The sequence below is a fragment of the Rattus norvegicus genome, chromosome 8 (assembly GCF_021556685.1).
Source record: "Rattus norvegicus strain SHRSP/BbbUtx chromosome 8, alternate assembly SHRSP_T2T, whole genome shotgun sequence".
Classification (NCBI taxonomy): domain Eukaryota; kingdom Metazoa; phylum Chordata; class Mammalia; order Rodentia; family Muridae; genus Rattus; species Rattus norvegicus.
This window is the reverse complement of record NC_141541.1, coordinates 7,717,367-7,743,286: the sequence shown is the minus strand read 5'-3', so window position 1 is coordinate 7,743,286 and position 25,920 is coordinate 7,717,367. Positions and strand designations below refer to the sequence as shown.

At 39.6% G+C, this 25,920-nt stretch overlaps 1 protein-coding gene across 1 annotated transcript; it reads right to left on the bottom strand.

The window, feature by feature from the left end:
* Positions 1-9,281: 9,281 nt before the first annotated feature.
* Msantd4 (Myb/SANT DNA binding domain containing 4 with coiled-coils) lies at positions 9,282-19,897 on the bottom strand. The gene is made up of 3 exons (NM_001024357.1): positions 19,859-19,897; positions 12,030-12,647; positions 9,282-11,435 (listed from the first exon to the last, which is right to left on the bottom strand). The coding sequence occupies exons 2-3, from the start codon at positions 12,489-12,491 to the stop codon at positions 10,860-10,862; spliced, it is 1,038 nt and encodes a 345-aa protein (NP_001019528.1). The 5' UTR covers positions 12,492-12,647; positions 19,859-19,897; the 3' UTR covers positions 9,282-10,859.
* Positions 19,898-25,920: the final 6,023 nt, after the last annotated feature.

Genomic DNA, 25,920 nt, shown 5'->3' with positions numbered 1-25,920 from the left:
AATTCTTTGTAGATATAGAAAAAGCAATTTGCAAATTCATTTGGATTAACAAAAAATCCAGGATATCTAAAACGATTCTCAACAATAAAGAACTTCTAGGGGAATTACCATTCCTGACTTCAAGCAGTATTACAGAGCAATAGTGATAAAAACTGTATGGTATTTGTACAGACACAGACAAATAGATCAGTGGAATAGAATTGAAGACCCAGAAATGAACCCACACACCTATGGTTACTTGATCTTTCACAAAGAAGCTAAAACCATCCAGTGGGAAAAAGATAGCATTTTCAACAAATGGTGCTGGTTCAAATGGATGTCTGCACGTAGAAGAATGCAAAGCAATCCATTCTTATCACCCTGTACAAGCTTAAGTCCAAGTAGATCAAGGAGCTCCACATCAAACCAAATACACTCAAACTAATAGAAGAAAAAGTGGGGAAGAGTCTCAAACACATGGGCACTGGGGAAAATTTCCTGAACATAACACTAATGGCTTATGCTCTAAGATCAAGAATCGACAAATGGGATCTCATAAAACTACAAAGCTTCTGTAAGGCAAAGGAAACTGACATTAGGACAAAAACAAAAAACAAAAAAAAAAAAAACAAACAAAAACAAAACAGATTGTGAAAAGATCATTCCCAATCCTACATCTGATAGAGTGTTAATATCCAAAATATACAAAGAACTCAAGAAGTTAGACTCCAGAGAGTCAAATAACCCTATTAAAAAATGGGATACAGGGAGTAGGGGATTTAGCTCGGTGGTAGAGTGCTTGCCTAGCAAACGCAAGGCCTTGGGTTTGGTCCCCAGCTCCGAAAAAAAGAAAAAAATGGGATACAGAGCTAAACAAAGAATTCACAGCTCAGTAATATCAAATGTCGGAGGAGCACCTAAAGAAATGTTCAACATCTTTAGGCATCAGGGAAATGCAAATGAAAACCGCCGTAAGATTCTACCTCACACAAGTCAGAATGTCTAAGATCAAAAACTCAGGTGATATCAGATGCTGCCAAAGATGTGGAGAAAGAGGAACACCCCTCCATTATTCGTGGGACTGCAAACTGGTACAACCTCTCTTGAAATCAGTCTGGAAGTTCCTCAGAAAATTGGACATTGCACTAACTGAGGACCTAGCTATACCACTCTTGGGCATATACCCAACAGATTCTCCAACATACAATAAAGACACATTCTCGACTATGTTCATAGCAACCTTATTTATAATAGCCAGAATCTGGAAAGGACCCAGATGCCCAAGGAATGGATACAGAAAATGTGTACATCTACACAATGGAGTACTACTCAGCTATCAAAAACAATGACTTTATGAAATTCATAGGTAAATAGAATGAACTAGAAAATATCATCCTGAGTGAGGTAACCCAATCACAGAAAAAGCACATGGTATGCACTCACTGATAAGTGGATAGCCCAAAACTCAAAATACCCAAGATGCAATCCACAGACCACATGAAAGTCAGGAAGAAAGATGACCAAAAATGTGGATGCTTCACTCCTTCTTAAAAATGGGGAACCAAAATATCCATATGAGGGGGTAGGGAAGCAAAGTTTAAAGCAGAGACTGAAGGAACGGCCATTCAAAACCTGCCCCACATGTGGCCCAGATGTATAGAGCCACCAAATCTAGATAAGATGGGTGAAGCTATGAAGTGCATGCTGACAGGAACAAGATGTAGATGTCTCCTAAAAGGCACAGCCAGAACATGGCAAAAACTGAGGCGAATGCTAACAGCAAACCACTGAACTGAGAACAGGGCCCCAGTTAGAGGAATTAGAGAAAGGGTTGGAAGAGGTGAAGGGGATTACAACCCCATAAGAACAACAATGCCAACCAACCAGAGCTTGCAGAGACTAAACCACTACCGGAAAAACTATACATGGATTGCCCCATTGCTCGAACTGCATATGTAGCAAAAGATGCTCTTGCTGGGCACCAATGGAAGGAGAAGCCCTTGGTCCTGCCAAGGTTGGAACCCCCAGTGTAGGGGATTGTCGGGGTGAGCAAGGAAGTAAGAGGGAGTGGATGGGGAGGGGAACACCCTTATAGAAGAATATAGGGGGGCTTAGGGACAGGAAACCAGAAAAAGGAATAACATTTGAAATGTAAATAAGAAATACCCAATTAAAAAAAGAAATGAAAAGAGAGACATAACAACAGAAACTGAAGAAATTTTTAAAATTATCTACTACAAAGGTTTATACTAAAAAAAAATTGAAAAGTCTTGATGAAATGGACAATTTTCTAGACAGATACCAGGTACCAAAGTTAAATCAGGATCAGATAAACCATGTAAGCAGTCTCAAAACTCCTAAAGAAATAAAAACAGTCATTAAAATTCTCCCAACCAAAAAAAGCCTAGGATCAGTTGGGTTTAGTGCAGAATCCTATCAGACCTTCAATGAAGTCCTAATATCAATACTTTTCAAACTATTCCACAAAATAGAAACATAAGGAACACTATGCAATTCATTCTTTGAAGCCACAATTATTCATACCTAAACCAAACACCCAACGAAGGAATAGAACTTCAGACCAATTTTTCTTATGAATATCGATGCAAAAATACTCAATAAAATTCTCCCAAACAGAATCCAAGGACACATTAGAATGATCATTCATCGTGATGAAGTAGACTTCATCCCAGGGATGCAAGGATGCTTCAATATATGTAAATTCATTCATGTAATCCACTATATAAACAAACTCAAAGAGAATAACCACATTATCATCTCATTAGATGCTGAGAAGGCAATTGACAAAGTTCAACACCCCTCCATGTTAAAAAATCTTGGAACGAACAGGAATTCAAGGCCCATACCTAAACATAGTAAAACAGCAAACCACTAGCCAACACCAAATTAAGTGGAGAAACTTGAAGCAATCCCTCTAAAACCAAGGACCATACAAGCCTGTGCACTTTCTCCCTATCTAATCAACATAGTACTTGAAGTCCTAGCTAGAGTAATCAGACAACAAAAACAAGTCAAAAAGAAACAAATTGGAAAACAGAAGTCAAAATATCACTATTTGCAAATGGTATGATATTATACTTAAGTGACCCCAAAATTCCACCAGAGAATTCCTAAACATGATAAACAACTTCCCCAAAGTGGCTGGGTATAAAATTAACTCAAAGAAATCAGTAGCCTTCCTCTACTTAAAGCATAAACAGGCTGAGAAAGAAATTAGGAAAGTGACACCCATCACAATAGTCACAAATAATATAAAATACTTTGAAGTGACTCTAACCAAGCAATTGAAAGATCTGTATAACAAGAATTTCAAGTCTCTGAAGAAAGAAACTAAAGATCTCAGAAGACGGAAAGACCTCCCATGCTCATAGATTGACAGGATTAATATAGTAAAAAGGACCATCTTGCCAAAAGAAATCTACAGATTCAACGCAATCCCCAACAAAATTCCAACTCAACTATTCAAAGACTTAGAACAATTTGCAAATTCATTTGGAGTAATAAAAAACCCAGGATATCAAAAACTGTGTTCAACAGTAACAGAACTTCTGGGGGAATCACCATCCCTGACCTCAAGCTGTATTCCAGAGCCATAGTTACCAAAAACTGTATGGTATTTGTACAGAGATGGACAGGTAGGTCAGTGGAATAGAATTTAAGACCCAGAAATAAACCCACACACCTATGGTCACTTGATCTTTGACAAAAATGCTAAAACCATTCAGTGGAAAAAAGACAGCATTTTTAATGAATCCTGCTGATTAAACTGGTGGTCAGCGTGTAAAATAATGCAAATTTATCCACTCTTATCTGCTTGTACAAAGCTCAAGTTTACGTGGATCAAGGACCTTAACATAAAACCAGATACACTGACACTAATAGAAGAGAGAGGTGGAAGTACCCGGAGCACATGCACAGAGGAGAACATTTCCTGAGCAGAGTACCAATGGCTTATGCTCTAATATCTAGAACTGACAAATGAGACCTTGCAAAAATGAAATGATTCCATAAGGCAAAGGATACAGTCAATAGGACAAAACGGCGACCTACAGATTGGGAAACTATCTTAACTAAACCTACATCCCAGGAGGGTTTATATCCAAAATATACAATAACTCAAGAACACCATAGAGCCAAATAATGCAATTTAAAAATGGGGTACAGAGTTAAAAAAGAATTCTCAACTGAGGAATCTCTAATGGCCAAGAAACCATTGAACTAAAGAAATGTTCAATATCCTTAGTCATCAAGGAAATGAAACTCAAAACAACCCTAAGATCCCACCTCAGACCAGTCAGAATGACTGAGATCAAAACCTCAGGTTACAGCAGATACCAGCAAGCCCTCTTCCATTTTGGTGGGATTGCAAGCTGGAACATTCACTGTGGAAATCAGTCTGGAGGTTCCTTAGAAAATTGGACATAGTGCTACCTGAGGACCCAGCTATACTACTCTTGGGCATATACCCAAAAGATGGTCCAACATATAACAAGGATGCATGCTCCACTTTCTTCATAGCAGCCTTATTTATTATAGCCAGAAGCTGGAAAGGACCCAGATGTCCTTCAACAGAAAAATAAATTCAGAAAGTGTGGTACATTTACACAATGGAGTACTCAGTTATTAAAAACAATGACTTCATGAAATTCTTAGGCAAATGGATAGAACTAGAAAATATCATTCTGAGTGAGGTAACCCACACCTCATGTGGTATGTACTCACTGATATTAGTCCAAAAGCTCAGAATACAATACAACTTACAGACTGTCTAAAACTTAACAAGAAGGAAGGCCATAGTGTGGATGTTAAAAACTCACTTAGAAGACAGAACAAAATAATCATGGGAGGCAGAGGGAGGGAGGGACCTTTGTGGAAGAGGGGAGGAGGGATGAAAAATTGGTGGGGAGCAGGACCAGTTATTGAAAGAGACAGGAAAGAAGTCCAGAGGGCCAGGTGAACGTGATTGTTGGGGGGAGGGGGTGATGGGGGGAGGATGGGGAGGGGAACACCGTTAGAGAAGGGGAGGGGGAGGGGTTAGGGGGATGTTGGCCCAGAAACTGGGAAGGGAAAATAACAATTGAAATATAAATAAGAAATACTCAAGTTAATAAAGATGGAAAGAAAAAAAAAAGAAATAAGTAAAAGTTGGAGGTTGGGAAAGTTCCAGAGGCCAGGGATACAAGAGGCTTCCTGGACTCAATGGGGATGACATTAGCTGAAATACCCAACAGCAGAAAGATAGAATCCAAAGAGAGCATCTCCAGTAGATAGACATACTCCCCAGTGGAGGGATGAGGCCACCCACCCATCTCAAAAATTTAATCCAGGATTGTCCTTGTATAAAGGAATGCAGGGACAAAATGGAACAGAGGCTATCTAGAGACTATCTCCCTCCCCCATGTGATGCATTCCATCTGCAGACAGCAAACCATGATACTAATGCTGACGTGAACATGTGCTTGCAGACAGGGACCTGGTATGGTTTTCCTCTGAGAGTTTCTGCCAGCATCTAAGACAGATAGATACTCACAGTCAACCACTGGACTGAGCCAAGGAACCCCAATGAAAGAATTATGGGAAGCACTGAAGGAGCTGAAGGGGAGTAACCCCATAGGAAGTAAAACAGTTCAAATAACTGGAACCCTCACAGCTCCCAGGGACTAAACCACAAACCAGAGTAAACTTAGGCTGGTCCATGGCTCTTGCTACATATGTATCAAAGGACTACCTCATCTGACATCAGTGTAAGGGGAGGTTCTTGGGCCTGTGAAGACTTAATGCTCCAAAGAAAGAGAAAGGTGGGAGTGGGTAGGTGGGTGGGAGAGCACCCTCTTAGAGGCAAAGAGGAGGGGAATGGTATAGGAGTTTGTGGAGGACAGACCAGGAATGGGGATAACATTTGAAATATAAATAAATAAAATTATTAATAAATTTTAAAAATTTAGTAGCCCTCCTATATTCAAATGACAAATGGTCTGAAAAAGAAATCAGAAAAAACATGTTTCCCAATAGTTTTAAATAACATAAAATATCTTACAGTATCTATTACTAAACAATTAATACACTTGTAGGGTAAAAACTTCAAGTCATAGAAGAAATAAACTGAAGATATCAGAAGATAAAAAGATCTCCCATGTTCAAGAATTAGTAGAATTAATGCAGTAAAAATGTCTTTTCTACCAAAAATTATCTAGGATTCAATTCTGATTAAAATTCTACCACAATTCTTTACAGACTTTAAAAGGGCCACACTCAACCTCATATGGAAAAACAAAGACCCAGGATAGTTAAAAACATTCCTGAATGATAAAAGAACTGCTGGAGATATGATCATACTGGATTTTAAGTTTTACTATAAAGCTATAGTAATGAAAACAGCATGGCATTTGCACAAAAAAGAGGCGTATTGATCAATGAAATTAAACTGAAGATTCAGACATAAATCCACACACCTTATTTTTAAGAACAAAGCCAAAACATAAACTGGGAAAAAGACAGCATCTTCAACAAATGGTGCTACATGTCGGCTTGTAGATGATTCAAATAGATCCATACATATTATCCTGCACAAAACTCAACTCCAAATAGATCAAAACTGAAACTGATAGAGGAGAAAGTAAGAAAAAACCTTGAACTCATTGGCACAGAAAAAGATTTTCTGAACAGGACATAGTTTACGCAGGCACTAAGATCAACAATTAATAAATGGGACCTCATGAAACTGAGAAGTTTCTGCATGACAAGGGACAGCATCATTCCAAGAAAGCAGAATCTTCCCCAATCTACATCTAGTAGAAGGCTAAAGCTGAAATATATAGAAAAGAAATGGGGTACAGATCTAAACTCAGAATTTTCAATACAGGAAATGCACATAGTTGAGAAACAAGTAAAGAAATATCTAGGGTCCTTAGCCATCGGGGGATGCAAATCAAAACTATTGTGAGATTTCATCTTACATCTTTGTCAGGATGGCAGAAAAAAAGTGAAAGTTCATGTTGGCAAGAATGTGGAGTAAGAGGAACACCCTTGTTAGTGCAAACTCATCTAGCCACCATGGAAATCATTATGGCAGTTTCTCGAGAAGATAGGAAGTGATCTATGACAACTATACCACTCTTGGTAATATACTCAAAAGATATTCACCTTACCACAGAAACACCATATCCATTACTACTATAGTCATAATAATCCAAAATCGGAAACAACCTATGTCATGAACAGATAAATGAAAAGTAAAAATGTGGTTCATTACCCCAACATAACATTATTACTCAGATGTCAGAAGATGAAATTCACAGTTCAAAGGGTATAATCAGAAAAAAATCCTCAGTGAGATGATCCAGACCCGAAAAGACAAATATAACATGTATTTGCTAATATTTGGAAGCAAGCATTTAAGCCTTCTATAGGCATGCCATGATCTATCCAAATAACCACAGAGGTTATTTGTAGAGTAAGAGATTAGGTGGAGGAAAGGATTTCCTGAGGAAGTGGATAGAATATACAATTATGGAGCTGAGAGAGTTTGGAATAGAGGATTAAAAGAAGAGAGAGAGGGAAAAGGAAGGTTAGAGAGAAAAGAGGAGAGACAGCTAACACTAAGAACAATGTTAAGGGTCACACAGATAATACATATATATACATACATATATATCTATATATATCTATATATCTACATATATATATATATATATATATATATATATATAATCATCTAAATAAAATCACCAAGTAACAGGGTGAACAAAGCCCTAACTCCACCAAGTTAAATCTCTAGTGACAGGAATTTGGTACAGAAAATTGAGTTGTTGGCCAAAGGAGTCTCAAGGGAAACCCCAAACAATTCAGGTTATTGCCAAGGCTACTGATAGCGCTCTACAACCTGACAATAAGCCCTATTGCTGATAGTAACACCTACAACATATCTCTCTGAACATTGAGATATAGAGCTGGTGCCTCACAAGAGCTGTCACCTCTTTTGATTAGTGTTCACCGTACTGGAATGTACTCTGTACACTACCAGAGGAGAATGCTAGCCACCAATCCAGCTCCAAACAGTGTGATCTACAATGGTGACCTATTACATGATATGCTGGTGCAATTGAGACACAAGTAAGCAACCCCAATCTGATTGGTTTATAGGCCTAATCCATGGGATGGTACATACACCTGACAACACTCAGGTAGCCAAGGTCCTAAGTATAAGCAAGCCATGGGACTTACGGGAAATCTAGGTACTACTGTTCTGTAAAAGCAGTGATTCTCAACCTGTGGGTCATGATTCCATTGACAAATGTATCCCCAAATATATTTACAATTCATAACACTAGCAAAACTAGTTATGAAGCAACAAAAATAATTTTATGGTTGGGAGTTGCTATAACATAAGGAACTATATTAAAGGGTCACAATATTAGGGAGGTTTTGAACCACTGTGCTAAAGGAATATAGCAATAAAATGACTCCTACTGTCATTCTGCTGTACTCAGAGATCAGTGCCTTGCTCAGCCATCATCAGAGATGCTTCCCGAGCAGCAGTTGCAAACAAATAGAGACCCACAATGGACAATGTGCAGAGACTGAGACTTTGGAAAACTCAGTTGTAAATGGGATATCTCGGTCAAATCCCTCCCCTACATATGAACTCATTTGGCAGCAGGCCCAAATCAAGTGGGGCTTCAGTGTTGAGAGGGTCCAGAGACATCTGTAACTAAGAAGTTATCTCCAATTGATAACTGCTAGCAAAGAAAGAATTGGCCGTCCACAAGGAACTAGCAATGGGTATACTTACCACCCTGAAGGGCAGGGCCCATGTCCAATAGTGGATGGCAAACACCAAGTGAACTCAATGATACTATTGGACATGTTTTGTCTCATAGTGCTGTATTTTTTCCTCATTTGTTTATTATGGTTTCCAAATTTGTTTTTAAGGCTTCTGTATATGTGCACATATGTGTACCTCTACATGTGTATGTGTTTCTGATGTACACTCTTTTTCTTCTGCTTGTTTGTTTTTTAAAATTCCAGTTTGTCTTTTTATTGGCCTGTTCATTTTCTAGGAAGAGAAACAAATCAGATCAGTGGGGAGCATCAAGAGAAGGGGAAGGGGAAACCATGATCAAAATATATGGAATGAAAAACTTATTTTCAATTTAAGGGGGGAATAGATATAAATCATATGTCTGGTGTATAGTTCAAAGTTTAGCACATATGTTAGGTTTCCAAACCCACTTCTAGTAGGGTTTCCTCCCATGCTGAATAACATGTATCTTTGAATGATAAACTTTCAGACAGGAAAATTTATTTCTAAGGTAGAAGTATTTAATAGAATTATAAAAAAATAACACTATGCCAAAATCAGGATAAGTAATCATGGACATATTTTCCCTTTGCATACCTATATCCAATCATGGTTTCTAGCCATTCTTAAATTAACAAAGAACAAATACAGAATCAAGGTAGTGTATCAACATAAGTGTTGTATTAAAGCTATCAGCCCCAGGAAACAGAAAACACAAAGTGAATTCGTGCAACCATTTTGTAACTTCATTGTACATCAGAAAGTACTTTACTGTGATAACCCATCCTCAGGACACTGGGCAAATCATCTGGCAAAGTCAGCCCTTTGCTTTTAGAATTCCCAAGTTTAACTATCCTGAAGGGGTAAAGACAAAAACACACCATTATATAAAGTATAAGCTGTTTACTTTCTGCAGGATTTCTCTGAACTTCAGATTCTGGAGTAATAAAGATACCTTTTCACAGATTCCTATAGCTTTTAAGTTAAGCAAGATTTCCCCTAACCATAACAGTTGCTACTATCATTTCAACACCACTGTCACTAATGCAGAGGACATTTCAGCCATCTCTCAGTCTCTAGTGCCTATTTGTCACTGAAAAATCAATCAACAATTCATTGGGTTCCACATCATGGACTACTGTCACTGTTTTGGCACTGGTACCATTTTTATTAGCTTCTGACATTCTCTTACATAATATTTCAATACATTACTGAAATAGTAAGTTCTCTATTCAAACTATGAAACAGATTCAAAGAAGGGGGAACTAAGGCTTCCTAGTCATGTGCTGATTCTTGAAGGCCTTTCAAAGTGACTCATTTTAAACAATCTCAGATGGTCCCAGGTTTCTAGGTCTCAGTCTACTGATAGACAATACCATTCGAATAAAGGACCTACAATCTCTATCATTCCCTATATTCAATATACTACATAGTAATGTCTCACAGTTAAAATGGTTTAGGCCATTTAAGTATCTAACCACCTAAATATCTGAAGTTTTAATATCCTAAAACTGTAGAATATAGCTATAAAGATACACGGGCCAGAGTACAGTTTTTCAAACTTGGCACTAATAACATTTTGGACTGGGTAATTCTTTCCTGTGAAGACAACTATGCTAAACATAGTGTGTAGCAGAACCTGTAGCCTCTACTGTGGCTGGTAGCAGCTTACACCCATTTACTTTGACCACCAAAAAACATCTCACAATTCCAAATGTCTTCTGGGAGCCTAAACTCCACTAGAGAATCACTGGATAGAAACTTTACTGTACACATCATTGTAAACTTGGGGTGCACAAATAAGATAGGACTCTATGCACTATTCCTAATGTAGAAGTGTCTAGCAGATCCTCTGCTATTCTGTTTATGTTGGGCAGGGCATTTATATAATACACTACTGAAGCACACAGCTACGGAAGTATTCCTATTGTTTTCCTACTAAAAACACTGACATTAAACAGGGATAGTGTTGGGGTAGCTAACCCAGAACCACCTCTACATTAAATGATGGGGCAAGCTACAGTTCATAAACGTTTGCTAAGCAGAGTACCAAGGACAGTCAAGGTAAATGCCCTTCTTTCTGAATCCGCAGTCTCTCCTTCTCCACCTGCAAGCGCTCCTTTTCTATCTGCAGCTTCTCTGATTCAAACTTCAAAAACTGCAGCCGATCTTTCTCCAACTGCAGGCGCTCTCGCTCTAGTTTCAACTTCTCTGCTTCGATGTCCTGTGGCTGCAGCATGGACTTCTCCCCCTGGCCGAGTTCGTTCTCTAGGGCTGGTTTCTCGGTGCTGACCAGTTGCAGCCTCCACTTCTCTCTCTCGATCTGCAGCCTCTCCTTCTCCAGCTGCAGGCGCTCATGCTCCAGGTCCAGATGGCGCAGGCGCTCTTTCTCTATCTGCAGCCGCTCCTTTTCCACCTGCAGCCTTTCTGCCTCAATATCAAGACGGCGTTTTTCCAGCTCCAGCTTCTGTTTCTCTATGTTCATGAGCAGATGGGGCTCATCATAGGTGGGTCTGGACGGTGTGGAGTTGAGGGTGAAAAACTCATCAATGTGAGGGAAGTCAGGGAGCTCGTTTTCCCTCCTGGAATCGGGTATGACAGATGACAGCATCTCTTCCTCCTCCTCAATCTCAAACTGAAAGAAAAGAAAAAAATGCTAACTTAGTATATGCTTTTGTCATCGGTTTGCTCCATTATTGGCTTTTTAATATTATTTCGTTTCTTACTTATTTGTTTACATATATATGTAAGTGCAGAATGATGGCCACAGCACAAAGCAGGGTTTTTTTTTTTTTGTTTGTTTGTTTACCGTGAGGCAAGCTTGAAGCTAGTAGACGGGCAGCTTCAGGTCTATTCTTCTAGGTCTGTCATAGCAGTGCTGGGGTTAGAGATACATGTCACAGCAGTCAACATTAACGGGAAGTTGCAGGGATGCCAGGCTTGTGCCACTTATACACTGAACCTTCTCCCCAGATCTATATTTCTTGATGGTTTTCTAGGCTGTTTGAACACACAAAACTACTTAACCTGAACTATTAAGATTATTTAAAGTACCCATGTACTTTACTAACATGTATCGCCAAGGTATTTGATTATATATATTTTAGCTGAGAGAACAGGCATTAAGGTCACCAGGAGAAAACAAAAAGATTGTTATCTATTGTCTGTGCGCTTCCTCGGCATGTCTGGATCACTAATAAGAGAGTATTCATCACAGATTAAGACTTACTTCGGGGCTCTGTGGATCCCTTTCTTCCTCTTCCACTTTGACCTCTGTTAAGGATCCTCCAGCATCCCGGAAATCTGCCACATTCTGCCAGTCAAAATTTGCATCATTTCGGAAGGCAATTTTTTCATCTATGTCTTCAGTGAGAGAATCATCTAGGTCAGATGTGGGCAGAGGAAACCCAGAGCCAACCAACTTCATGTTGGCCTTCATCCTCTTCCTCTTCATGAGTGCGCGCCAGTCCAGGTACCGTCTCTTTACCTCTGTGCCTGTTCTCTGCTCTCCTTCTCCGACAGCATTCACACACTGTGCGATCTCCTCCCAGGCCATTCGCTTCATTACGTTTATTGTTGTGTTGAGCTGCTTAGAAAAAATGACTTCCTTCCTCTTGGTAATTTCTTTCAAAAGGGTCTGAGTCTCCTGAACACTAAAATTGCTTTTCCTTTTCCTTTTCAATTGCTTCATTTTAAAAAATTCAGTGCAGGTTTTAATGGCAAAAAGAGCTGCGCAAATAATGTGAACAACGTGCTACAAAACAAAACGCAAGGACAATCTCTTTTTGTCTCTTAGTTCAAATCACTGAGGTTTCCAATCATATAATTCTGGAGGCCAGCTTGATACCTAAAGGAGAAAAGTGTAAAACAAAAATCAATCAACCTACAACTCACGACATATTGCAACCGGTAAACTGTATTACTAAAGAACAACGAGAACGAAAACCTGGCTAAACAAGCTTGAAATCACTGGCTAACCACCACGACTCAACTAAACTGTGAAATGTTCTTCTCCCTCAGTTTATCTGAACACAGTTCACAATTTGGGCTCATTTATGTGAAAATATTTCAGCATCAATTCACAACACAAAGAATATACCCTTTCTGGCTCTCTCCTCCAGCCAAGCAAGATGCCCAAAGGAAAGGCCAAGGGGAAGAAGGTGGCCCCGGCCACTGCCGTGGTCAAGAAACAAGAGGCTAAAAAGATGGTCAATCCTTTGTCTGAGAAAAGGCCTAAGAACTTTGGCACTGGGCAGGACATCCAGCCCAAAAGAGATCTCACACGCTTCTTCAAATGGTCCCGCTACATCAGGCTGCAGCGGCAAAGAGCCATCCTTTATAAGTGACTCAAAGTACCTCCTGCCATCAAACAGTTCACTCAGGCCCTGGACAGGCAAACAGCGACTCAGCTGCTTAAGCTTGCCCACAAGTACAGGCCAGAGACAAAGCAGGAGAAGAAGCAAAGGCTGCTGGCCCAAGCTGAGAAGAAAGCTGCTGACAAAGGGAACGTCCCAATTAAGAGACCACCTGTCCTCCAAGCAGGGGTCAATACAGTCACCACCTTGGTGGAGAACAAGAAGGCTCAGCTGGTGGTGACTGCCCCTGATGTAGACCCCATTGAGCTGGTGGTTTTCCTGACTGCCCTTTGTCGAAAGATGGGGGTGCCCTACTGCATCATCAAGGGAAAAGCCAGTCTGGGGCACCTGGTCCACAGGAAGACGTGCACCACTGTTGCCTTCACACAGGTTAACTCGGAAGACAAGGGTGCTCTGGCTAAGCTGGTGGGAGCTACTAGGACCAATTATAATGACAGATATGACGAGATCCGCCGCCACTGGGGCCTAAGTGTGTGGTTCGCATTGCCAAGCTGGAAAAGGCAAAGGCTAAAGAACTCACCACTAAACTGGGTTAAATGTACTCTTAAGTTTTCTGTACATTAATATAATTACAAAATTATCTTCCTTCAAAAAAATATACCCTTTCTGAAGCAAAAATAAAGCAAATGTACAAGGCTAAATTGAGTCAGGAAATAGGAAAGTTTACCAATGCTTGAGCCTACTCTTACAGTGTTACAAGTAAATGCTAATTCATTTTAAAAATTTAACAACAAAGCATTTTGCTGCCATTTATAACCTTTGTTCAGTATTCTTTTCTAGTTCCCAAGGTACTCTAATCAACTGTGAATATTTAATAACATCACCAAAAACAGAGCCATCATATCTTTTAGTTTCTGCCAATCCGTGAGGAACGTCTTCCAAAAAGCTACTTTAAAGAAGTGTTTCTCTTAAAGAAACAGAGGTCAGAGAGAACTGAATCTTCTCAAGGATAGAAATGAACTCGCAAAAAAATCCCTGTTAGATTCATAAGTATATTGAAAAAGAATGAAGTCTGCAAAACCAAGAGGACTGCAAGTAAGCTATCTGTAAAACACAGAACATTTCTAGAGGTATCTAATGATAACTAAAGCCCAGTGAATCAGAATGTACAATCAACGCCAAGCATGCCCATAGGACTTTTACAGTCAGATGTAAGCCTTTTGTGAATAAAATTTAAGAAAAACTATTTCTAAATTAGAACACTGTTGAAAGACAATATGTTCTGTTGTTATGAGCAGATTTTGGAGTCAGACCCTCTGAGCCAGAACATGAATGGGAGTATGGAGACTTAAGTCAGACTCAAGTAGGCAGGAAAAGTCCAAATTTCAGGCCTGAATACAAAGTGGGCCTTCTTTTCAAAGTAAAATTCAGTTCAGGGGCAGAGCAGCACCCTAGCATGTGCAAGGCCCAAAGCCCTGGGTTCTACTTTCAATATTGGGGTAGGGTGGGGTGGCGGTGTGGAGAAAGGGGGAAATTAAGGACACAAGGAGTGAGGGAATGAAAATGAATCCTAGATCAGCTCACCTCAAGGTGGCCTAAATCTCTTAACCTCCCTATGTATGTATGATTTCACTTATTAAATGATAATATTGCTTAGCAGAGATATAGCAAAGAATACACAATTTACCTGCCCACAATAAACAATGCCTACTACTCATGTAAACCAGCTGGCCTTGAACTAGCTACATAGCTGAGGATGATTTTGACCTTTGGCTCCTCCTCTTCACTTCTGAGGCTTTGGGATTACAAGTCCAACTCAGAGCCTCATCTATTGTTCCCAAGTCCTCTAACAAGTGGACTACATTCCCAGCCATAGAGCACTCATAAACTAAGTAATATACTGAAACAAGTTGATTTATATGTCATTCAACTAAACTCACTATACTACTACTACTTAGTATGCTTGACAGTCTGATTCTTGAAGGAATAAACTGAAGGAGTCAACTTTTGACTGTTTCTTCTGCTGCCACCTGCCCCACCACTGAGGAAGTAGAAGAGAGTTCATCTGCTTCAAAGACAATTTCTCACTACATGGTATTATGTCTAACAAATAAGAGGTTTTTAAAAACAGTATAAAATTAAATGTTATCAGTATACCCGAAAGGGCAAAAAGAAAAGATAATTCAAGGAATAAGGACAATGCAATTCTGCATACATAAAGCTCTTATCTATAAGAACAAGGTGACTGAAGACAATATGGTCACAAAGTGGCTTATGGCTAAGTGAAGATCATGCCACATAACACAACACTTAAGCAGTTTGTCAAAATCCTGGGATGAAAAATGACTTTTCAGCAAACAGGCTTCACTACCCCACAGGCAGATTCTACCAACAGCTAAGTAAGTCATCAGAAACAGTTTAAAAAGCTAGATCCAGAAATCAGACAGCCTTTAAAAAAAAAAAGAGAAAGAACTGAAATGACATTAAACATGTACAATGCTCTAAGTGATTGTTCCCACATCACTTAGCAACATTTGGGGAGTTGCGGGTGGGGAGGCAGGGGGAACACTTAAAAAAAAAAACCACCTATTTTCTAAGGTAAAAGTAGAATCTGAAATACAAATATTCACTAACAGGGAACAGTAAGCCACATGCAATATTTGTTATATTTGTGTGTTGATACTTCTTAGAATACTATATTAACATAAATGCAGAGGTACAAAACTGCAAAAGGATGGGTAAAATCACTTGCTGCACAAATATGGCCTACATCTGATTCCTAAAACCCACATAATGGTAGAGAGAGCTGACTCCGACAACTTATCTTCTGACCCATGTGCAACATGGCCTACACTCTCATGCACACTAATTAATAAACAAAATTTTAAAAAATAAAGTGGAAAAGCAAATAGATGTGTTCCTGCATGCACATTCCAAGGCTCAATTGTGAGCATTTGACAACACAAAATGTGCTACTTTCTCCAAACTCAGCCGTTCTCCTCAGTTCCACTATTATCTCTAAGACTGATATAAAGCATTTTTACTTCAGTCACAAAAATTTTCTTAAGTCCACAGTACATATTACTTCACTAACAGGAGATTAAAATGATGTCAGAAATCCAGTTATGAAGGATTTTTTATTACACAAAACTACATTTTCTAAGTTTACAGTTCTTAGACTACATCTTTGTATACTGAAGTTCTACAGCAGTATTGTCTTATAGGAATACAAAGAGATCCACATGTGTTTTAAATTTTTCTAGTAGTTGCAGTAAAGTGAAAAACTAAGGTGTAATTTTAGCAAATTATATGTGTTCTGGCTGCTTTTGTGTCTCAACTTGACACCAGCTAGAATCATCAAAGAAAGGAGCCTCAGTTGAAAAAAGTCCCTCTATGAGATAAGGTATACGGTATTTTCTCAATTAGTAGTCAACTGGGGTGGGGGGCAGCATATTGTATGTGTCCCTGGGCTGGTGGTCCTGGTCCTGGGTTTTACAAGTAGTCAGGCTGAGCAAGCCATGAGAAGCAAGCCAGTAAGCAGCACCCCTCCATGGCCTCTGCATCAGCTCCTACTTCCAGATTCTGGCCCTGTTGAATTTCTGTCCCTGATTTGCTCCAGTGATGGACTTTAATATGGAGGCATAAACAGAATAAACTCTTTCCTCCCCAGCTTCCTTTTTGATCATGGTCTTTTATCACTGTAATAGAAACCCGAAGACAATATGTGAACCTATATATTAAATAATCCTTATAAATGTCATCAACACAAAAACTGTAATAAAATTAGTTGTTTACTACACTAAGTATTTAATGTATAGTTGTTATCATCACTACCATTATCATCATTATTTTGGGGAAGGTCTTTGTGTGTGTGTGTGTGTGTGTGTGTGTGTGTGTGTGTGTGTGTGTATCCATCCATCCATTCCAGGCTAGCCTAAGTACTGGGATAATAGGCATGAGCCACCAGGACCAGTTTACATAACTAAGATACAATAAGTTCACAACAAGTATCAGCTACCATTGTTGTCTTAGTTTGGACCTGCAAATAACTATTTCTTTACTGGATGATTAACCCTAATACATGAAAATTATTAGAAAGGAAACAAACTGTATTGAGTTTCCAAACTCAGAAATCTTTAATAGCATCCAAAAAAGATTTTGAGAAGGAAATAACAATTTTGGTCAGATACAACAAAAGACTCATGAGGGACAGATATCAAAGAGAAGCATGCCAGGAATTAAAGTAAGAAAACTGGATTAAGGCCTAATATCAGCCACTCTTTAATGATGGATTAGTAAAACCCTATACTTTACTGAGAAATCGTACCAAAAGAAAAAAAATGTAACTGTAGAAGGTCATAATTTTTTTCAATTCAAGGAACTTTCCTCCTAGAGGAATATAATATTACTGAAATATATATATAAGATCAGATCAAAGTATTTAATAAAATAATGATTACTGTTAACAAGATAATCTTGCATAGTATACACCTTCACATTTCGCTGCTTTCAAAATCCAAGATCAGTTTACTCACCGGACTGTTATAATGGTATTGCTAAATGGCAATAGCAGACTTTTTATCCAAACAAAATCTACAGTAATTCCTCAGTAGTTCTTGCCAACTGCATAGCCTTCCCTGCCCTTCCCAACAGTTCTTTTGTCTATATTTGGAGTTTACAAAGTGGTAACCCTTTGTTTTCAACTGAGCTATGCTGAACTAATGAAATGTCAGTTATAAAATACTGCATTTTTAACTTCAATGGACTTGATATTAGAACCTGTGATGTCAACTTATCCTTGGTTGTCAACTTGACTACAATTGGGATTACCTAAAACACCAAAAATGGAGGGTACATCTCTGAGTGATTTTTGCTTAATTTGATGTAGGAAAGTCTACTTGTAATCCAGATCTTTAAGTTAGGAAGAAACACCATTAATCTAGGTCATTTGAGCTGGGAAAATCCAACCTCTACTCTGGGCTACATCTTCTACTTGAACCCTATGTAGAGACATGGAAGGAAGTTATGCTCTTTGCCTGCTTGCTCTCACCTCAGTAGTTCATCCCTTTACTATCATTAGAGCCTACTTCTCTGGGATTGCAGTGTATGCTGATGATCAGCTAAGAAATCCAGCCTCATAAACTGAGCAACTAGACTCATGGACTTTCCATTCATAGCCAGCCACTGTTGAGTTAGCTAGACTGCAGCCTATAAGTCATTCCAATAAATAAAAGTAATATAAATATATAAATACATAAATATATATATTCATATAGATTCATTTTATATATGTATACATATGCGGATATACATATGGTCATATGTATATAAATACACACACACACACGCGCGCGCGCGTAAAGATTCTCTCTAGAAGTTCTGTTACTCTAGAGAACCCTTACTAATACACTAATACACAACCCATCTTGGATTTCTCATCAGTCTTGCTTTAATCCAGGGAAAGCCTTTACCTGAAGCCTTGGCAGTACTGAGAACATTTGATCATCAGTACAGCCAGAGGTAAAATTGTTAGCTGTGCTTACAAAAACAAAAACTAGCTGATTGTGAATGTGTTTGTCTTTCTGTACCATTCTTAGTACCTTGATGCTGTGTATGAGAGGTTTGGATTTCCTGTCATGGACTCCCAAATAAATTCTGCCATTTTTGATACCCAACACCTCCCCCTCCTTGTTGTTTTCATCCTGTTCTCACAGCAAGGAACTTGATAGTCACAGTCTCTTAATCTCCAACCCACAATGTCCAAAGCACAGACAGCAGTTGTTTTCCTGGACTTCCTGATAATTCAAAAAGAAGAATAACCTTTCAACTTGTGGAGGCCTTCATTCCAAAATTATTCTTTACTGTTCAGAAACAGAAATGTTGTGCAGTGCACTCACCATTGGTGGTTATCAATGATGCACTGTAAGTTATAACTGGGCATTTCCTCTGCTAACGATTAATTGAACTTTTTAGGTTTTGTCAAACATAGAACTAAGATATCTGAGAAAAACCTGGCAGTAAAATCTAGGTTAAAAGGAAAAAAAAAAAAAAAAAAAAAAAAGGAAAGCCAGAAAAAAGCCAGAAAGCCAAAACGAAAGACAGAAAGAAAAAGAAAGACAGGAAGACAGAAGAAAGACGGAGGGAGAGAGCGTAGGGGTGGAGAGGGGAGGGAGGGGGTATTAGATTCACTAAGCAAAGCATCCCAGATCTACAAACTTCCCTCCACCCCGTATCTCACTCTAATCTCATTTCAAGAGTGACTTCTCTTTCCCAAGTATTATTATAGGATAATTATTTTTCTTCCTCTAAAACTTAAGGTGGTAAACACAACTGAAGTTTGCTTAATGGTCTCCCGCTAAGAAGTACTACAATGAGAATTGCAGAAGAGGCCTCTAGGAATATGGGGATCCCACAGCCTGGAGTTTGCGGTGGGGGAGGGGTCAAGATGGTGCAGCGCCAAACTGGAGTCCAGGCAAATTGGAGGGTTATTATTCCTTTCCAAATGGTGACCAATAGCCCTACTAGGTTTCCCTCACTTCTGCAGAGGCCCAGGGCTTCTTTTCCTTCCTAGTCAGGGGACAACTATGAGTGGGACTTTTCTCCCCAGTCTCGGAATCCTGGACTCTGCAAAGCAAGACCAAAGCTCACAGAGATGATGCCCCACGGAGACCCACCCTGCCAGGTCTCCTCTGGTCTCTCGAGCTTCCCAGTCCCCGTGGCTCCGCTGCAACCCAACACTCACCTGCGACCCCAGGGCACCTCCGTCAGATCGCCCCTGAGGGTGCTGGAAAAGAGAAGCTTCATGGAGTCCCCGCCCACCAACTTCTGACTACCCCGATTGGCTGAGATGGCTGTTGCTCATGGGTTGCAACTAAACCATTTGTCCAGGGGGTGATTGCCACTCTGCCTGAGAGCCCGCCTCATGCCAGGCCTCACAATGGGAATAGAGTCCCAAACCTGTTCCGGGTTAGTGCCCTGGACACCGCCCCGCAGTGATTCGCCTCCCGTTCAGCGCTCACTCTTTACTACGTGGTCCTGTCAATCAAGCGTACTCTAACAAAGGATTGGTCTCTAAAGATAGGCTTGCCTCGTTGCTCCGCCCGATTAGGCCACTAGCGGCTCGTTCTCCAAACTCCGCTCCTGTCCTTGACCCTCGACAAAGCCAAGGAAAATGGAGACTCTTGGGTCCTCCTGTCATACTTACCTAGCTGCAGTCTTCGTGGACCTCAACCTCTGACATTGCTTTTGCAGTTTTAAAATCTAAGAATCGTCCTTTACTCTTAACCTCAAATGGAACATTTTCTCTGTCTCCTCTCACTCGGGTCTGCTGTCTCCTTGGCATTGTTACTGAACTTGTTTTCTCTCTTCCGTTATAGGCGTTTTCAGTTCTCCCTGAATAATAATACCCAACCTCCCATAGCCCATTCTTCAAGTTAGAGTCAAATTGAGACGCCTGCAGTTTCTTGGGGGGATGAGGGAGGGTTCTTCCTAATTTGCAAAGTCTTTAGTCTTTTACAAATCCTAATCCTGCTTTTTTTCTCAGGCTTTCTCAACATAGTCGCCCTTTTTGCTTCCCCCAGCACTTCACTGCTCCTCTGAAGTCTTAGTGCCTTAAGGACTACCTTTGCCTTGCTGTGTTTCCACCAAGGAAGGCTTTTCCAGGATGAGAATTCATTTTGGAAAGTATTTTCTAAAATAACCCTTCCTTTCCAGTTACTTCACAGCTACCTCAATTTATCGCTCCAATATAGGTTTGCCAGATGAGAAAGGATACCAAGTTAAATTTGAATAACAATTTCAGTGTGACATTTCACGTTTTGGGGTGGGGTGGATCTTCTCTGAGTGATGCCAGACCCAGAAGTACTCTTCTGTATATGTTAGGGGCCTTATATCAGCTGGTGTATGCTGTTGGTGGCTCGGTGTCTGAGAGATTCCAGGGTCCAGGTTAGTTGAGACTGCTGGTCTTCCTATAGGGTTGCCCTCCACCTCAGCTTCTTCCAGCTTTTCCCTAATTCAACCACAGAGGTCACTAGTTTCTGCCCATTGGTTGGGTGTAAATATCTGCATCTGATACTTTGAACTACTTGTTGGGCCTTTCAGAGGGCTGTCATGATAGGCCCCCTGTTTGTAAGCACACTACAGCATGAGCAATAGTGTCAGGCCTTGGGGCTACCCCCTAAGCTGGATCCCAATTTGGGCCTACCCCTGGACCTCCTTTGCTCAAGCTCTTCTCCATTTTTGCTCCTGTAGTTCTTTCAGATGGGAACAATTCTGACTCAAAAGTTTTGACTATGGGATGGCACATCTATAACATTCTGGCTCACAGTAGGGAGGTGGGTGCATTACGTTCTGAGTATGTTCTCTGGCCAGGATCCAACATAAACTTTATTACAATGATGTCCTGTCATTTGCCTTATATGAGTTTGAGTTGTGTTGGATCTGAAAGGACTTCATAACACAAAGGCTTACCACATTATTTATACTCAAAGACTTTCTCTCCATTATGAATATTTTCATGATTATGAAGACTGTAGAGATGTTCAAAAGCTTTACCATATTGAATACATTGATAGTTTCTCTTCATGATGATGAAGAATTGAGAAATTTGAAAAGGCTTCACCATATTAAATGCATTCATAGAGTTTCTCTCTAGTATATTATTTCAAGATGATGAAAACTGTATGGTATGAAGATTTACCATATTAAGTACACATAAAGGATTTCTCTACAGTATGGTTTCTTTCATGTCTTTGAATATGACTGACAGGCGAAGGCTTTACCAAGTTGCTTACATTCATAGGATGGCTCACACCTTATATCTTCTTTTATATATTTGAAGATGATTGCCATGTACAAAGACTTTATCCCATTGATATCTTTCATACAGTTTCTCTCTAGTGTGTCTTCTTTTATTTACTCAGAGAGTACTGTGACTTGCAAAAGTTTCCCATATCACATATATTCATAGGGATTTTATCCAGTGTACATTCTTTATGTGTTAGGAGATGATTGTTTTGTGCAAAAGCTTTACCACATTCAGAGGACTTCTCTTCAGTACATGTTCTTTTATGTATTTGAAGATGATTGTGATGTAAAAGTGCTTTAGCACATTGATGAGTATCATAAAGTTTCTCTCCTGTATGTGGTCATTTATGTATTTGAAGGACACTGCTTTGGGAAAAAGGTTTAAAACCACATTGGATAAATTCAAAAAGTTTCTCTCCTGTAAGTGTTCATTTATGTTTTTGGAGATAAATTGTTTGTGAAAAAGTTTTACCACATTGATTACAGTCAAAAGTTTCTCTCCTGTATGTGTTCTTTTATGATTTTGTAGACCACTGCTTTGTGAAGAAGCTTTACAACATTGGTTATGGTCAATATGTTTCTCTCAACTAAGTGTTCTTTTATGTCTGTGAAGACCATTGATTTGTGAAAAAGCTTTACTACATTACTTACATTCATAGTGTTTCTCTCCTGTGTGTGTTTGTTTATGTCTTTGGAGAACACTCCTTCCTACAAAGGCTTTACCATATTGTTTACATCCATAGGGTTTCTCTCCTGTGTGTTAGCTTATATTTTTGGAGAGTACTGCTTCCTGCAAAGGCTTTACTACATTGGTTACATTCATAGGCTTTCTCTCCTGTATGTGTTCTTTCATGATATTTGAGAGCACTACTTCCTGCAAAGGCTTTACCACATTGGTTACATTCATAGCATTTCTCTCCATCATGCTTTCTTTTATGCCTTTGGGTATGACTCTGATTTGCAAAGGCTTTACCACTGGAAAAAACTCAGAGGGTTGCTCTCCAGAATGATTTCTTTCATGTCTTCCAAGTCTTCTAGAACTTTGAAAATGCTCTTCAAGAGTATGGTCTTCCCAAATGTAGCCTATAGCTGTGAGATTCCTATAGGTTTCCAGCACCACAAATTTGTAGAGACTCTTTTGAGAAGGATCCACCAAAGCCCACTCTTACTGAGTGAAGTTCACATGAACATGATTATAGGTCACTACATCCATGTCTGGAGTAATTATGAACTATGGTCTTTGAATATCAATAATCAGTTTCAAGATTATTATAATTTTGCCTAAAGAGAACAAAATTGAATTTTGTCATTTTGTAAGAGATGCAGACACTTTGGTTTTTAGAATTTTTGAAGCACAATCCCATTTATGTAGAGCAAGCTGTCCAGGAACTTTACAATCCTCCTACTTCAGTAGCACCATGAACACCAAAAATCTCTATCCTGTAGAGCAGAAATAAAAGTACCCACTCCTAAATTCAGTGCAAGTCAGCAAATTCTGGATTATCTTAAATGTCCATTGCCTTTTCTTTAGCTCTTTACCAGTGTCTATGGAATTCCTAGCAATACTATATTTGTTACTTATTTGTATTTTACTCAAGTTCTTTGTTTGTAGGAAGTAAAAGAATCTGTGATCAACACACACAATACAGAGTTATCAGCAAGGTCCCGAGATTACCTAGAAAGCTCACCTTTGTCAGCTTAACTGTTTAGAGTTCTTGAGGGAAAGAGACAGGATAGCTCACAAGGTTCTTTGGTTCGCTCAAATATATTCAGCACATAGACCTATGTGCTGATTTATTTTTCTCTATAGAAAGACAAGACAAAGACATAGAAGTAGGGAGATAAAAGCACTGTGTGATCTAGTAATACATTTTTTTATCTATCTCCTCAAACAACTAAACATGACTTTCTACTGCTTGACATATATTGTTGTAGACCATTCCGGTTCCTTCTATATTTATATTGTGAAATCTTAATCATAGGTGTTTGAAAATTCTCTCCTGAGAGTGGAATCTTCTTATGTGGGGTTAGGTCTCCTATAAAAGAGAATCTGATATTTTCCTTTTTTGGTTCTGCTATATGGTGACATAGCTAGAAGACAATAAAAGTATTTTATTATCATACTTTTACATATAATCTCTTTTTTAAATTTACACACACACACACACACACACACACACACACACACACTATAGATGTCTTCAGACATACCAGAAGAGGGCATCTAATCTCATTACAGATGGTTGTGAGCTACCATGGGGTTGCTGGGAATTGAACTCAGGACCTCTGAAAGAGCAGTCAGTGCTCTTAACCACTGAGCCTTCTCTCCAGCCCTACATATAATCTTTTAATTCCTGGTCTCATGGTGTTATCATTAATGATGACTTTTACTTTGTCTATTAGTGATCAACCTGTAATTCTCATGTCTCCAGCTGCAGTCAGTTGTCTTCCCTGCACTCTGCTCTCTTCCATTCTGTCACTTCCAGTAGTGTGCTCTCTTATATTGAACCATTTGAATTATCTAAAACTTCCAAAAGACAAAAAGCATACAGTAAAAGACAATTTTCATTTTCTTAATTTTTCTCATTCTCAATAATCTACACCTTGAAAATCCATCACTAGCCTTTATTCTATGTCTCCATTTTTCCTTAAGATTTCATTCTTACTGCCTCTCCCCAACTTTACATTCTAATTTCTTCCTAGTTATTAGAACATGCATAGTCAAAGTGTGTATGTAGATAATAATTTACTAGATTGACACAATATTCTGATACTCAGTCATGAGTTCAAAAGCAGATAAGTAAGTCATACAATTTTTTCTTAAATACAAAAAGTCCCTGAAAACGCTCAAGTGATTTTTTTTTTTTGGCTAACTTTTGTGGCTCTGCTCTTCCCATAATTTTTCAATAAAACAAAGCAAAAACCTTTTTTTCTATTGTTTATACATTAGTAATAATGTTAAATTTTAATTATTTTAAGTTTATAACTTAAAATATTTTACATATGGTTAAAGAAAAAGCTAATTTTAGGTGATAAACATATTTACTCTAGTGTTTACTGGGATTCCCAAACCCACGGATCCCAGCCCGCAGCAGCTCTCTGCTCCCAGACCCCCTGGGAGAGAGACCTCACCGCCTGGTCAGGTGGGCACTCCTGAGGCTGCAAAGCGGAAGAGACGACCAACACTGCCCACCCCTGCCCACATCCCTGGCCCAAGAGGAAACTGTATACGGCCTCTGGGTTCCCGTGGGGGAGGGCCCAGGAGCGGCAGGACCCCTGCCCCTGAGACACCGCCAGAACCTGAACGGACAGACCAGATAAACAGTTCTCTGCACTCAAATCCCGTGGGAGGGAGAGCTAAACCTACAGAGAGGCAGACACGCCTGGGAGACTGCACTCTGCACACATCTCTGACGCCAGAGGAAAACACCAAATGCCATCTGGAACCTTGGTGCACAGAGGCTCCCGGAAATGGCGGCGTAGATCTTCCTGGTTGCTGCCGCCGCAGAGAGCTCTTAGGCAGCACCCCACGAGCAAAATGAGCCTCGGGACCACAGGTAAGACCAACTTTTCTGCTGCAAGAGACCTGCCTGGTGAACAACAGACACAGGCCCACAGGAACAGCTGAAGGCCTGTAGATAGGAAAAATTACACGCCCGAAAGCAGAACACTCTGTCCCCATAACTGGCTGAAAGAAAACAGGAAAACAGATCTACAGCACTCCTGACACACAGGCTCATAGGACAGTCTAGCCACTGTCAGAAATAGCGGAACAAAGTAACACTAGAGATAATCTGATGTCGAGAGGCAAGCGCAGGAACCCAAGCAACAGAAACCAAGACTACATGGCATCATCAGAGCTCAATTCTCCCACCAAAGCAAACAGGGAATATGCAAACACACCAGAAAAGCAAGATCTAGTTTCAAAATCATATTTGATCATGATGCTGGAGGACTTCAAGAAAGACATGAAGAACTCCCTTAGAGAACAAGTAGATG